The sequence below is a fragment of the Talpa occidentalis genome, unplaced genomic scaffold, assembly GCF_014898055.3.
Source record: "Talpa occidentalis isolate TD23 unplaced genomic scaffold, MPIMG_talOcc4v2.1 talOcc4.13, whole genome shotgun sequence".
NCBI classification, from domain to species: domain Eukaryota; kingdom Metazoa; phylum Chordata; class Mammalia; order Eulipotyphla; family Talpidae; genus Talpa; species Talpa occidentalis.
The window spans coordinates 16,060,038-16,076,104 of NW_023601322.1; the positions used below are offsets into that span (position 1 = coordinate 16,060,038).

A 16,067-nucleotide genomic window follows, 5' to 3' on the forward strand; every position below is an offset into this window, starting at 1 on the left:
GGGGCCTCTCCTAGCCTAGAGGGGCAGTTAAATGTTCTTAATGTTGGGCTGCACAAATAAGTCTACTGAATCTTATTAAAATAAATGTAAGTGTTAGCATGATGGTTGAGAAAGTGAGGCATACAGAATAAAATGTGTAAAATAATGAATACCAAAATATGTTTGTTTAGGAAACTATCATAAAAACTGGAGGGCTGAATGCGGATAGAGTTATAGATGGGGCTTAGGGTTACAGAGAGGGGCAGACTCTGAACAGTCTTTTTTTTTTTTTTTAAGATTTACTTATTTATTTACACAAGCATTGGGTACAGTCAGAAGTGCGGGAGAGTGAGAGATTTCACCAGAGCCAGAGCGGGGAACAGAACAAGGCAGACTGACGAAGTACACTGCTGAGGGGAGCAGCGGGCGGCAGGAGAGGTCTGTGTGCCATGTAGGACCCTCGCCCAGCGGCCAGGGATCGAACCAGAGCTGCAGAGGCTGTGGGCAGCTTCGCAACCTACCGCTCAACTGCTGCACCACCAGGGAGGCTCCAGACTCTGAACAATCTTTAGGCTACCAGAATGAGCCCCCCATCTGACATAGAGATACATTCCTCAGTTGCTGCAGAAAAAATTATTTTCTTTAAGCAAGGCAAAAACTTATGTCTGTTCATGAGTAGTGGCAGTCATCACTCGGACTGGAGTAAGCAATACATTTCAGTGATATTTACAAGTTAAGGAGAAGGCAGCTCTATTGATTCAGTCAATGGCAGTGAAACAGATGCTGGCAACATGCAGCTTAAGTCCCTGCTAACAAAATGTCCTTGAATTTTCCAGTAGCTATTAAAATGCTGATACCCTTTTACTCAACAATTACCTTGATAAGTATGTATATTAGAGAACTTGTCAGTGATATGTATGAAGAGTAGCCACTAAATACATGAATATGCATTATGCCATTATTAACAAAAGTAAAAATGTATAAGCAAATGAAATATGTATCAATATACAAATGGTAAACCATGAAAATATTAAGCAGGAGTTTTAAGATATATGATTGATTTGTAATAACAACTATAAAAACTGCCTGTATTATATATCTTTAAGTGAAAAATCAAGCTACAGAATATTTACAGGACAATCAGGTAGTTTTATCAATGTTTAAAAAAAAAACAAATAAGATAGAAATTAGATTACTGGCTGCCAGGGATTGAAGAGAGTGGAAAATGGCATTGATACAAATGTTTAAGAGTTAGAAAGTAGTGAGGGTTGCAAGAACTTTATGAATATATCAATAATGAGTAAACTGCATGCTTCTCCAAGAGTAAAAATTATGGTATGTAAACTCTTTCTTAATAAAAGCAAAAAGCAAATCCCAGTATTTGTGTATGTGTTTGGAGGGAGAAGGGTGGGGGTTACAGGAGACATTTACTTTATCTACAACTGTTCTCTCCAAACCTAGAGTCCTCCTGGGCTGAGAGTCAACAGGAAATAACCTTAGAGAAATAGTCATGATGTATGCTCATGAAGTGCACAGCGTCCTGGGGACCCAAAGGATGCCCCTGGAAGCAGTGCTTGAAGCTATAAATACTAATTATTTTTTATGTTAGGTTCCAGTCTTTGGAGATGAATTCTCGTTGCAAGAGGAACCAAAGAAATCCAACTTAATAGAATCATCCAACACTGGAACTTAATGTCGACGCTATCTACATAGGCTTTATCAATCTTTAACACACTTTTAAAAATAGACTCCTACTTGGTGAGATGCTCCAGGTAAATCTCAGCACATGATACCTTATCAACAGTCCTTTTAAGGAGGGTAACGTTTTGGGCTATACTAAAAATGATTTTGCTTTCTAAAATACAAGTTTCTTAATTGCATTAGCTTTGAGGTGATGCTTTACAACACTGTGTATGATTTACGGTTATAGGTACTTACCTCTTCAGATGTTCAACAACACCCACCACCAAAGCACCCATAACACTCCACCATAGTCCATTGGGCTCCTTCTTCCTTTACTTGCCCTCCTCACCCTCTGGTAACCTCAGTACCATGATACCAAAAGTTTGCTCTAATTGAGTTCTGTCTGCTTCTTTGTTTTTCCCCTTCTATATCCCACCTGAGTGAAATCATCTGGTATTTATCTTTCTCCTTCTGATTTATTTTACTTAGCATAATGTCCTCCAGTTCCTTCCATCCATGTTGTTGCAAGTGGCAAGATTTTGTGATTTTTTTCACTGAGTAGCATTCCACTGTAGCGATGCATATTCCCTATCTTCTTGTTTTGTTGTTTTGTCTAAAGGACAGGTTTATTAGAAGAAAGAAAGAAAAACAGAGGCACCTGCATAGTCACATGTGGGCAGGAGAGCTCATGCCTTCTCCTCTTAACCTACTCATCTGTCACTGAGTATTTAGCTTGTTTCTACGACTTGGCTATTATAAATAGTGCTGCAGTGAACATAGACGTGCATCTATCCCTTTGAATATTACTGTTTTCCTATCTAGGAGTGGAATTGATGGATCATATAGAAGACCTATTTTTTAATATTTTAAGAAAGCTCTGTATTGTTTTCCATGAGGCCTTGAGTACTTCATATCCCCACTAACAGTCTGAGGGTTCCATTTTCTCCACACCTCACCAATACTTGAAGTTTCTTGTCTTTTTGATATTGGACATTCCACAAGCCTGAGGAGGCATCTCATTGTGATTTTGATTTGCATTACACTGATGATAACTGATGATGAACATTACTTATTTGGTCAACTATATGTCTTCTTTTAAGAAGTGTCTTTTTAGATCTTCTGCCCAATGTTTAAGTTATTTGTTTTGTGTTGAATTGTTTTAGTTCTTTGTTGATATTGGGTAGTATTTCTTTGTCAGATATATGATATGGCAATATCTTTTCCATTTCATTTTAATGATTATTTGCTTTGCTATGTAGAAGTGTTTAATATAATATAGTCCCATTTGTTTATTTTTTGGTTTTGTTTTCCTTGTCACTGTAGTCCCCAAAGACATGAATAAAACCAATATCAGAGAGTGTGCCATGTTTCATTCCATATATGTTACAGTTTCAGGTCTTCTATCCACCTTTTTAATCCATTTTGATCCATTACTGTTGGTATGATGTATAAGATAGTGGTCTATTTTCATTCTTTAGCATGTGGCTATTCAGTTTTCCCAACACCATTTGTTGAAGGGACTTTCCTTTCTCCATTGTAAACTCTCGACTTCTTTGTAAATAAATAACTATCCAAATAAGTGTGAGTTTCTTTCTGGTATCTCAATTCTATTTCATTAATCTGCATGTCTATTTTTTAAAGATTTATTTATTCATGCATACAAGAGCTGGGGTACAGGCCAGAGGTGTGGGTGTCAGAGGATTCACCAGAGACAGAGTGGGGAACAGAACAGGCAGATTGAAGTACACTGCTGAGGGGAGCAGCAGGTGAGGCAGAAGATGTCTGCTGTGCCATGTAGGTTGCTCCCTAGCTGGCCGGGAATCAAACTCATGCTGCAGAGGTTGCAGATTACTTCATAGGTTGTATCTCAACCCCTGCACCACTAGGAGGCCCCGTGTATCTATTTTTAGTCCAACATCATACTGTTTTAATTTCTATAGTTTTGTAGTATAGCTTGAGCCTAGGAGTATGACTTCCATTCTTCATTTTTGTCAGACTCACTCCAGCTATTTGAGGTCTTTTGTGTATCATGTAAATTTCAGCAATGTTCGCTGTACTTCTTTGAAGTATTCCATTGTAAAATACAATTTTTAATAATGTATATAATAGATCCTAAGTAATGGGTTATAAATCAAAAATAATTTTTATGACTATGGTGTTCACTGATTAAGATAGCAGTTGATATAGGAAGAGCCATCTAAGTGGAAAGATGTGTGTGTGTGTGTGTTTTCTGTATTTACGTATGGCTATTTGTTATTTACCTCTGGTGACCTGAGCTATAAATGATGTAAAATCAGTTGTTTCTAGATCATACTGGGAAATAATGTAAACAATAGTATACAGATTCTGATACATATTCATTTCCCACCTATACCAACATCAACCATAGAACTTGGGGCTTCACTGTCCTCTAGAAATTAGGGCCCCCTCGCTCTGTATTGTCCAGTTATATTAGATACCTCCATATCTGAGTGGCATTTAGAAACAGCCTCCAGGAAAGGAACCATGAACAAAAGATCCACTCTCTCCAAAACTGTGGAGATTTTCAAATCTGCTTTTCAATAGAAAACACTCTGGTCTCTGGGGCAAAAGCAATAGACTTTGTCTTTTAGTACAAAGCCTCCAAAGAAATTTTAGTTATGGCCCTGGAAATGGCAACTTTGACTATTTATGGTATGTGATGCTATGCTATGTCATGTTATATAAGATATATATGCATGTACTTCCCCAGTATATTATGAAATGAAAAAATAGATGTTTGAAACCAACCTGATTATTTATTTACTATCAAAAATACTTGGCACTCTGTCTTATTATTTCTTATGCTAAATTCACTATTCAAGGTTCAAAACAAGTTATTTGGTACCTGAAGAATATGTGGCTCCTTAATGTATACATATGTGTACTGAGCGACTAGCAATCAGCTCTCTGATTTATTCTAATTCTTACTTCTACCAAATAATAGACATATTTAATAATTATGGTAGAAATGACCAAAGGAATAGACTACTTACTGTAGAACACTTAAAGATCATAAACATAAAACTGGACGATTGAAAACCATTAACATCTTAAAGTGATTAGAGTAACTATTTTCAATAATGGTATTAAGTATTTTAATCTTTATATAGTGATCCAGACAGGAAACGTTTAAAATGATTTATGGACTATAAACACTGAGAATTTACATGATTTTTTCTAACTTACTTTATAGAATTTCTAAGTCTGAATGTTTCCCTACTTTTTTTATTCTGCTTTGTAGAAGAACTTTATGTCTAATATGACTATTTCTCCATATAATGTCAAATTTAAATAAAAATGCCTTACAAAATTTATTATGGGCCACAATTTCACCAGGGATTTACAATTATGCCACCTGATCTACCTACTTATTATGATTTAAGACTGATGTTTATAAAAAAAAAGTCAAGTTTTGTTATTCTAAAGGGGCCTTCTAGAACAGAAAAGAGTTTTTGGTTCCCATGACTGACTTATTTTAAATAGCACTCCTTCATTTTTATTACAATACCAGCAAAAATCACACTGTACCTAGCTTAAGGGTTGGATAAAGAACATGTACTCTGAAGACACTGACTTTTTTAGGATGCCTAATTAGCTATTTCCATTGTTACATGAATTAGAACTTATAACAAAGAAAAGGAAATGAAAGGTTGGAAGATTTTTTTGTTATTTTGTTGATGTTTTACTATTAAAAGCCCTGTCAAGTTCTCCTTTATAATTTTTATAATCTAGATGATATCGTTCCACTCTACATATTTTCAGGAATATTATTTCTGTTTTAATTTTATTGCAGAATTAATTGATCTAAGGAGGAGGCAACTAAAAAACCTCCTGTTATTTAAGTTTAGGGTGTGGGAGTAGGCGGGTAAGTAGGCTTTGGGGCAATATTGGTGATTATTCCAGCTTTATTTGACAAGAAAATTATAAGATTAGCATACATACAACAATTACTTGTAATATCACATATCTTATATTTTCTTTCTCTCCCATGCTTATGGCACAAAACAAAAGGAGCATTTAGCTAAATGGAGATAATTAAGATCATTAAGAATTATGGAGTCAGAACAATTTATTTTCCTGTTTGTCATTTGAAAATAAACAATATCCCCATTGGTTTAAAATAAAAATCTTTGCTCTGTAACTGAATCTTTCCAAAATAGAATTTTGAGAGTATTCAAGGGCCCTGGGATACATTTTCCAAGCTGCTTCACTGGATGAACTTGACCTTCTAGGCAAGATTCTTATATTTGTTCCTGTAGAGAAAAGGAATATGAGCATTTTTCTTGCTGTTTCCTTTATATAACATTTGAGTGACCCGAGGCGATGTAGTTTATTCTCCCTTCTCTTAAGACAAGCTCCTTTTTCTGTTTCCTTTTAAGTAAAAACGTAAAGGTCAGGTTATCATTTCACAAAATGTTCCATTCTGCTGAGGCAATTCTAGCTTCTCTCACCATAATATGCTTTCACTAATTATTTCATAACTCATTTAAATGGGAGGCATTCTGGAGGGAAATCCATTGAAACAACTCCTCAAGTAACTAATTATTTTTTTTTAAACACAGGGGAATTTTAATTATAATGCCTGTGTTATTTAAAAGCAGAGTGCGACAATTTGCATCTTGAAACATCTATTGTAATAAGGAAGAAAAAAAATGTGTTCCTGAATGAAATAACAACTCAAGTAAATGCAATTTAGTTGGCCTTTTATTTTCTTGATTTTCAAGAAACAAACAAAAAAAAATGCAAACTTGGCCTGAATTATAAAGCCACTTACAAAGATAAAAGATAACTAAAACCCTTCCTCTAAAAGGGCTATTTATAAATTTATTTTAAAAATTACATACTCTCTATATTTCAGGAGAGATTTATCATGTGTCATTATTTAATGTAAAGGTAATGATGGCAAAAATCTTTTCATGTTAGAAGAAAACATCTAAATCATAGTTTTCCCATAGAGTTGATATTCTCAAGGAACTAAGAATAAACAAAATCAAATTACAATAGTGTTATTATTACCAATTTTCCCTTCTTGCATATATTGGAGAATTTTATTGATTAAAAATAAACAACTAACTGGGTGGGAAACTAACTGTTCACATGGTCACTAAATCTAGTCCTTAAATTGAGAGGCAAAGTGATGAATAAATAGACTAGGTAGGAGGCCACCGTAAGAACTCACAGTTGTGAGTTCTGGTCTCTGTAGAAAGTCACTGTTTCTTTCACTTTGTTCTTGATGTGTCAGTGTGGATATCTAATCACAGGACATTTTTGAGAATTATGAGGCAATACATATGAACATATTTTGCAAAGAGCAAACTGTTATGAAAAGAAAAAAATATAGCAAGTTGGCTTTTAACTAATGAAAAGAAAAAACAGCATGGCTTTAATAATGAATGAGAGCCTTCTCCAAGAAGTTCAGAACAAGCTTTCCTAGCACATGTCACTTTGGCATGTGGATTAATTTGAGATCATTTGAGGTCATGCAAGCTCATGACACAATTTTACCATTTCCTTAATGACCCAGAAAAATGAAAAATCCTAATACTCACAATTAAGATTTTTACCAGAAATAATCTTTCTAAGGGGAAAAACCTACCCATATGACAGGGTAGACATCTAAGTACAGAATATCTGGTGTTTTTCTTAATCCCTCTCTCCTCATCAGATGAGTCCCTCTCATCTCTCTCCTTGAAGTTCCAGGCCCCTGCCCCATTCCAAAAGCTCAGAATGGATACCCTCAGTGCGCCCCACTGGCTTTAGATTCTATATCTGTGTAGAGTCTCCTCTGTACAGTTGAAGTTAATTTTGACATTTCTCTTACCAATCAGTCTGATATTAATATGATTAATCAACCAAAAGGTAGTAGGGAAATTGTTCTCTGCCTTAGAAGGTTTTATAGGACTAGATTCTATTTATAAGTCTTCATAACCTTAGGAAGTAAGTTACCTTTATATTTATTTTATAGAAGAGAAACTAGAAGTTCAAAGAGCTGGCAATGTCTGGAGGATGGAGATGTGTTTGGTCAAATGTGAGCTCACCTTGATGCTATGGGTTATGAAGAAATGAGGAACTGGCACATGTTTTTCTTTTTTAAGTAGCATATGACTATTTCACTGTTATCCATGTTCTAATTTGTAAGTCCTCAATAGTTAATGTGTAGACTACTGAAATATTAAGGAAATCATTCCAATTCAGTCCATCAAAGGTATGTTTACAAAGGCACACAAGCAGGTAAGTTTAACTAGTACTATCAAGTTCAATAAAAAAGGAGAAAAAGTTCTTCTGCCCATTTCTTGACAGTATTGTTTCCCTTGTTTTTATTGAGGCACGTCTGAGTTCTTTGTATCTTTGTGATCAGTCCCTTATCAGTTGCATGGAGTGAAAAAAATTTTTCCCAGTCGGTGGGTTGTCTCTCTGCTTTGGTTAATGTCTCTTGCTGTACAGAAGCTTTTTAGTTTGATGTCATCCCAGGTGTTTATCTTTTTCTTGACTTTCTTTGCTTTGGGTGATGAGTCTTTAAAGATGTTACTGAGATGTATGCTTTGTAGTATTTTACCTATATTTTCTTCTATATATTTTATGGTTTCAGGTCTTATGTCCAGGTCTTTTATCCATTTTGAGTTGATTTTTGTGCATGGAGAGAGTAGTCTAGTTTCATTTTTTGGATATGTTGGTCCAGTTTTCTCAGCACCATTTATTGAACAAACTGTCCTGGTTCTATTTGCTCCTTTGTCAAAAATTAGTTGTCCATATAAGTGTGGCTATACTTCTGGGCTCTCTATTCAGTTCCATTGGTCTGTGTCTGTTTTTGTTCCAATACCAAACTGTTTTAATTATTATGGCTTTATAGTATAGCTAACTTAAAAGACATTTCTCCAAAGAGGAAATGCAAATGGCCAACAAGCATATGAAAAAATGTTCAACATCCCTGATAATAAGGGAAATGCAAATCAAAACCACACTGAGATACCACCTTACACCAGTAAGAATGGCACATATTTAAAAAACTAGTTACAACAAATGTTGGCAAGGATGTGATGAAAAAGGAACTCTCCTAAATTGCTGGTGGGAGTGCAAACTGGTCCAACCACTGTGGAAAGCTGTCTGGAATTTCCTCAGTCTACTAAAAATGGAGCTACCATATGATCCAGCAATTCCACTCCTTGGGATCTACCCTAAGGACACAAAAACAGTGATTCAAAAGAACACCTGTTCCCCTATGTTTATTGCAGCACTATTTACAATACGTAAAACCTGGAAACAACCCAAATGCCCAAAGATAGATGATTGGATCAAGAAGATGTGGCATATATACACAATGGAATATCATTCAGCAATCACAAAGATAAACTCATGCCATTTGCAGCAACGTGGGTGGAGCTAGAAGAAATTATGCTCAGTGAAATAAGCCAGAAGGAAAAAGAAAAATACTGGATGGTTTCACTTACAGCAGGAATATAGGGGAACCAAACAAGACATCGGTGTGAAAAAAATAGTAACAGTACAAAACACAACAAAGCAAAAACAGACAATTATAAATCAGAGACATCCTGCAGGGGAGGAGGAGGGAGGGAGGGAGGAGCACAGGGGACTAAGATGATGGCGCACAGGTGCACTGGGGGAGGAAATTCCTTAGGGATGACACCTGAGGGGGTGGGGGGAAGCAAATATTTTTTAAAAATGAACAACAATGTAAAAAAAATTTAAAAAATTAAAAATAAGGAGAAAAAGGAATGGAGGAGGCAGAAGGGAACAATGACTTAAAACTTTCCATGTATGGCATAAATCGCTGCGTCTTCACTAGTAAAACAAAAGTCTATGAACAACTACTAAATATACCTGATGATTTGCTTCTATAGAATGGAGAGGGTGGTAGGTGAACCATTATAAGTTGGACTCTAGGGCCTCCCCTGGTGGCACAGCGGTTGAGCGCTGGGCTGCGAGGCTGCCCGCAGCCTCTGCAGTGCCGGTTCGTTTCCCCACCCCGTCGCAGGCAAGGGTCCCACAAAAAAAAAAAAAAAAATGTTCGACTCTATTTCTGTCTTTAAGAGAGGCTAGATAAAGGTATATACAGGGAAATACTGTACTATTTTAGATTAGCACTAATCAGATGCAAACCAAACCCCCACATTTCAGCCAGTACTGGCCAGGTTGCTTTGAAATGGACACTTAGGAGCCCAGGCAATTCTTATCCACCAAACTCGCAACCATCAGGAATGCCAATAGCACCTGTTACACTGAGACTTTTAACAAGTTGTTGAATGGGAGGGTCATTCTTTGTCTTTCCTACTCTGTCCTTCTCCACTTAAGTGTGCTCTAAGGGTTTAAAGAGCACTTGAGAAGTCCCTAGAAAACAGGATGTGAACAGTGCATGGCAAGACCATTACATAGGTATTTACTGATTAAAGACAGATTTCACTGGCCACATTTTTTATCAAAAGACACTTTGAGAAATCAAAAATGGAAGAGGCACATTATTTTAAATGGGCTCTGCATGGCACCTGGACCCCAAGAACAGATTTTTTTTTTTTTGCCCAAGAAAAGCTGACTGTTACCTTTTAGTGGTGACTGCTTTATTGACTGCTAATGCTTTAAAAATGAGATTAAATCAGGCCCATGGTCTTTATTACAAGGAAGATATATGCCCCTCGTGTATTCCAGCGGTTTGGCAATCTTAACCTCAGCAGACATAACATTGATGTATGCTGTGTTGCCAAACGGCATGGTAAGTGTTTAAAATGCTGTGAACAGCCTTATTGCCTTGAAATGATACAATCTAATATTAGATTGTAACTCAGTGACTGAATCTGCCAGTCTATCCTTGTACAGAATATGAAAGTCGAAGCCACTTTATTTTAATATCTCACAGGAAAGGAATCATTCTTCATTTCACCACTAAAAACAGAACAGGCAAAAGTGAATCTAGATGGCAGGAAAACTGAAGTCACAACGGACCAGGCCATTTTCATTAACAGCACACATACATCGGTCTTTTGGAACAGGGCATCAAAAAGTTAGCCAAATTCATTCAAATTGGTACTGTGAGTGACAGATGGGTGGAGTCGAGAGTCCAGGAATTCTCTAATGAGAAAAAAATAAATAAATAAAAATGCACCCTTTCTACTCCATATGGAACATTCCAGAAAAACAGCTTTTACCTCAGCCCAGTTCCCTTTGTTCCTTTTAATCAATCAAAATTGACATAGAGACTTTCAGTTCTCATAGAACACTTTATGTTCATCAATCAAATTCCAGACACCCATCACTCAAAGGTCCTGGAGGCTTCTAGCCTTGTTTCATGATCAAGATGCCACCTCATGTGTCTCCAGAGTAAAGGGAACGTTCTGCATCTGTGCTGCAGTGGGGCAATACTAGTGGTGGGCGGGGCGGTGGGGTGATTAACCCTCCCAGGGGTGGAATGGAGTGGCTTCTAAGAATAAGGACTTTCTGGTGCTACAATAAGGCAAGTCTAGGTTAAACCAGGATGGATGGTCACTGTACCTCCAGGTGAAAACATAGCTCACAAGGACATTACATTGTTTACAATACATTATGGTCTAAATGATTAAGAGAATCCTTTGAGGAAAAAGACGCCCCAAGAGTGGCATGACACTAATCTTATTGCACATCTATGAAATCTTCTGACACCACCACCTGATAAAACCACCGCTTTTTCAACTTTGTTGCACTTTCATTAGAAAATGAAAGGTTGCCCCTCCCTGTTGTCCTAGAAAATGAGTCCTCAGTCTCATCACACTTCCAAGATATAGACTGAATGAGACTTTGGAAACACATTTGAAGCAATTAAATATAGGCTCTTGGTTTTTTCTCAGACCTAAAGGTTAAGTTTGAAAGCAGCTCTGCAACATGTATTTGAAGGTGTAAATTTATTTTAGGTTGGATCCATTTGCCTTGTTTAGTGTCCCAGATCAAAATTACACACGCTCACACACATGCACGGATGCACGCACGCACATGCACACGTGCGCGCATGCACACACACACACCCCAAAGTTCAATCCTTAGACAATCATTATAGAGAAGAATTTGATTCTTCTCCCTCAGGCTTATTTAACACTGTTGGACCCAAAATAAATAATTATGGAATTCCTCTTTACCCAAAATAAGTGGAGCAGAAATAGCAATATCAACAGATACCACAAATATTCAAAAACACTGTTTTTTCAGGGTCTACACTGCTTTAAAATATCCAGATAACAATAAATTGTTTATCTTACTGTTCAATTATTAAAACCAGCACATTACCAAAAATTAAGATTTTTAGAAGCACTAATGAAAACATTTGAAAGCATTTGGACACCTCGATGTTGTAGGTCAAATCATTACAACTAAAATAAAATTTACTGTTATGAAGTAAAAAAAAAATATATATATATATATACAAAATGACAGCATTATTAAGCTAAAAATGGAATTAATTTGGAAATTATTTTCCAATTATTTCTTACCATCCGTGGTAAGAAATGGATAGTCCTTCCTTAGACATAAACAGTAGATCAACTTAAGCTAGACTTAGTTTTAAAAACCTCATCATTCTGTTTAATTGTTGAGATCCTTCTGTTACTTCCCACGCTCATTTTAGGAGAAAAGTCAATTAAACCATGAAGGGATAAACATATATTTTATATATACATATAGATAGAGATAGATTCATTTTTCTTAAAAAATGTATATTCTTATACATTTATATTCTGTAAACATTATTTCCTTATCCTCACAAAGGAGCAAGAGGAAATGGAGAAGAGAAGAAAGCAGAATATGGACTTACCTGCCACTGCAACTTTTGCTGTCCGACTAATAATGGACCCGGAATCTCCTAAAGATGCCTCACATTGGTAAAGTCCCTCATCTGGCTTATGGTGCCTGGAGTGAAGTATGTTCTGTATCAGCAGAGATCCATTTGGAAGTTGCTGCTTCCTTTCATCCATCCCCAAGGCTAAGTGGATGCCATCTTTTTTCCACGTGATGACTGGGATTCCTCGGTCAGACTCAGCGGAGCAGTTCAGGAGGACGTTTCCTCCACGCATGGTGACAGCATCAGAAGGTTCTGACAGGAAGTGCAGTGATGTGAAAGCCTTAATCTGGAAACCTAGAAAAGGGACAAAGGAAACATCGTCACTTAGTCAAATAAGTCTCAGAGTGGAAATTCCCTGCCTTTTTCAAAAGAACTGGGGCTTTGATAAATATTCAAGAGTCAAAGAAACTTAAAATGAAGTATATTGCGTAAAAGAAGTAAAAAAGCATAATTAATGAAACAATTAACCTAAAGCAATACTATGATAAATTAAGAAATCATACAAATATAGTCATTATTTCTAGTCATATAGTAACTTTTATATATAGTCACAGTCATTATCACATATCAATGAATACTTGAAATTTAGAGGAAAAAACTAATATTAAAAAAAAAAAAAACAAACTAGATATTTTAAAGTAGCAATGGTTCATAGCGGAGTACCTAAGATTTGAGAGACTATTTCTATCTTTGCATTCTGATTATAGTATCCATTAAAATTTTTAAAAATAGGCAGTGTTTCATGAACAACAACAAAAGTCAACCAAGAACAGAGAAGGAAAATTTATTTAGAACAAAGCTCAATTGGGTTTTATAAAGTAGGTGAAAAATCCCATTGCAAAAGCAAGTCAGTAAAGTTTCTACTTAAAATCACAATTCCCTGATGTGTCTTAATTTCCACCCAAATGTTGTTCATGAGCCAGGGACTCTATGTGAATATTATAGTTGTATTTTCCTCCATAAACATAAATGAACAGAAGAAATCAACAGGAGGAACAGAAAGTCATTTAAGAATCCTGAGGGGATGAGTCAAGTATAATTAGCTAAAGTATATTCTTTTTGAGGCTGGTAGAATGTTTGGCTGTTGAATCAAAAACTTTGAAGAGGTCTCCAGAGGTCATTGGGTTCACCTTTGCTCAGACAGGTATTTACCTAAATCATTCAAGTCAAATTACTTTCAATTCCATTTTTAATGATCTCTGGGGCTAGAGATTCTGCAAAGTCCCCTGGCATCTTGTTTTCAATATTTGATCTTCTTAGAGTCTAACTGAATTTTCTTGTTACCATGTAATTCCATTTTCTCCTGAATCACCTTGTAAAAAAAATGCATAGAAGATGGGCATTTCTTTGTGAGAGCCCTTAATTCTCTCTCTCTCTCTCTTTTTAAGATTTATTTATTTATACAAGCACTGGGCACAGTCAGAAGCTCAGTAAGGTGAGAGAATTCACCAGAGCCAGAGCGGGGAGCAGAACAGGCAGACTGGCAAAATACACCGCTGAGGAGAGCAGCGGGCATGGCAGGAGAGATCTGCCGCAACATGTGAAACCCTCGCTGGTGGCCGGGGATTGAACTGGCACTGCAGAGGCTGAAGGCAGTTTCACAGCCCAGCGCTCAACTGCTGCACCACCAGGGGAGGCCTGAGCCTTTCATTCTCTTGAAGCAACACTTAATTTCTTTAAAACTACCCCCAGGGCCTCCCCGGTGGCGCAGCGGTTGAGCGCTGGGTTGCGAAGCTGCCCGCAGCCTCTGCGGCGCCGGTTCGATCCCCGGCTGCTCCCCGGCCACCGGAGGAGGGTCCCACATGGCGTGCAGACCTCTCCTGCCGCCCGCTGCTCCCCTCAGCAGTGTGCTTCGGTCCTTCTGCCTGCTCTGCTCCCCGCTCTGGCTCTAGTGAATTCTCTCACCCTCCCGCGCTTCTGACTGTACCCAGTGCATGTATAAACAAAAAAAACAAAGAAGGAAAGAAAGAAAAGAAAAACATGCCTCTATATAAAAATAAAAATAAAAAAAAAAAAAATACATATAAAACTACCCCCCACACTATGTTTTCCTCTTTATTTTTCTCAGAAAAACAAACCAACTTTATTAACTTTCTTAATTTTTTTGTAATAGGAATAATTTTTATTGTACTTTGTGAAAATTTTCCAGTTTTCTATCATTTAAAAGGCAGGCATCAAAATTGCTTATAATTAATATTCTCATAAAGACTTATTACAACTACCTCCAAAGGACAGAATTATTCCTAATTTTTTACATGCCACTTTTCAGTGAAAATAAGCTAAACAGCTTCTCATTGTGATCCATGATTTTATAGACCACCCCCTATTTTTCTAATTCTTACATTTGGAATTGGTTACTTTTCTCTTTTCTCTTGAACTGTGCCTGATGAACAGTATCATTCATTCTCACATACTCACTTTACATTCAACTAAGTTTTAGAGTAAATGTAAGAAGCTGGAACTTTGTTCATTAAAGTAAATTGTAAAGTAGGAGTGAGCATTAAAATCTACCACAGATGATACCATAAAGACCCCGAAAGATACATCCTGGCTCTCTCACTGTCCAACTAGCTCCTCATCCTCATTGATTCTTTTATTTTAAAAAACCTAACTGTAGCACCACCCACTCTTTCATTGGAAAGCAAACTGGGAGTCCGGCTCTTAGATCTTGGTCCTGACTGGATCAAGAAGATGTGGTATATATACACAATGGAATATTATTCAGCAATCAAAAAAGATAAACTCATGCCATTCGCAGGAACACGGATGGAGCTAGAAGGAAATATGCTCAGTGAAAAAAGCCAGAAGGAAAAAGAAATACATTGGATGGTTTCACTTGTAACAGGAATATAGGGGAACCAAATAAGATATCAGTGTAAAAAAAAGGTAACAGTACAAAACACAAAGAAACAAAAACAGACAATTATGAATCAGAGACATGATGTGGGGGAGGGGGAGGGAGTGAGGAGAGCAGGAGACTGTGGTGATGGTGCACGGGTGCCTTGGGGAAGGAAATCCTATGGGGACTCAACCTGAGGGGGTGGTGAGAAGCAAATATTGTTTAAAAAAATTAAAATTAAAAAAAAAAGACCTGTAACTGAAAGGAGTCTTTTAAGTCCTCAAAACCTCAGTTTCCTCATCTATAAAAAGAAGGACTTGAATCAGATGATCTCTAACTTTTACATTCAATTAGGAAACTTACATACTAGCCTGAGATAAAAGCATCCATTAAATGAATCCAGCTCTAAACTCAGTGAGATATGACTGATATTGCTATAAATGCCTCTCCTCTGTCAATGTCCTCCTTTGCAAGAAAAGAAACACATACTAGTAAACACCCAGCTTGAGATATGCCAAGGATGTGAAAGCAGAAAGTTTGAATGTCCTTGAATGTCAAGATATTTCACTAGGGTGTTACCTGCAATTTCCACATGAGTAGCATTAACAAGGTAGAAATAAATTTAGAATTCAAGATCAGGCAACTAGAGTAAAAAGCATTTCTTGCTTTTTTTGCTCTTCTTGGGGCCTATATTTTAAACAACAACCTCAGGATGACTACCTTATTTAT

General features: G+C 36.7%; 1 protein-coding gene across 2 annotated transcripts in view; it reads right to left on the bottom strand.

Moving 5' to 3' along the window:
* DCC (DCC netrin 1 receptor) overlaps positions 1–16,067 on the bottom strand; it is a 1,038,093-nt gene that overhangs the window by 653,333 nt on the left and 368,693 nt on the right. For both annotated transcript variants that reach the window (XM_054694039.1, XM_054694040.1), the window contains exon 2: positions 12,473–12,793. In XM_054694039.1, the coding sequence (XP_054550014.1) occupies positions 12,473–12,793 (321 nt within the window). The remainder of the gene's footprint in view (positions 1–12,472; positions 12,794–16,067) is intronic.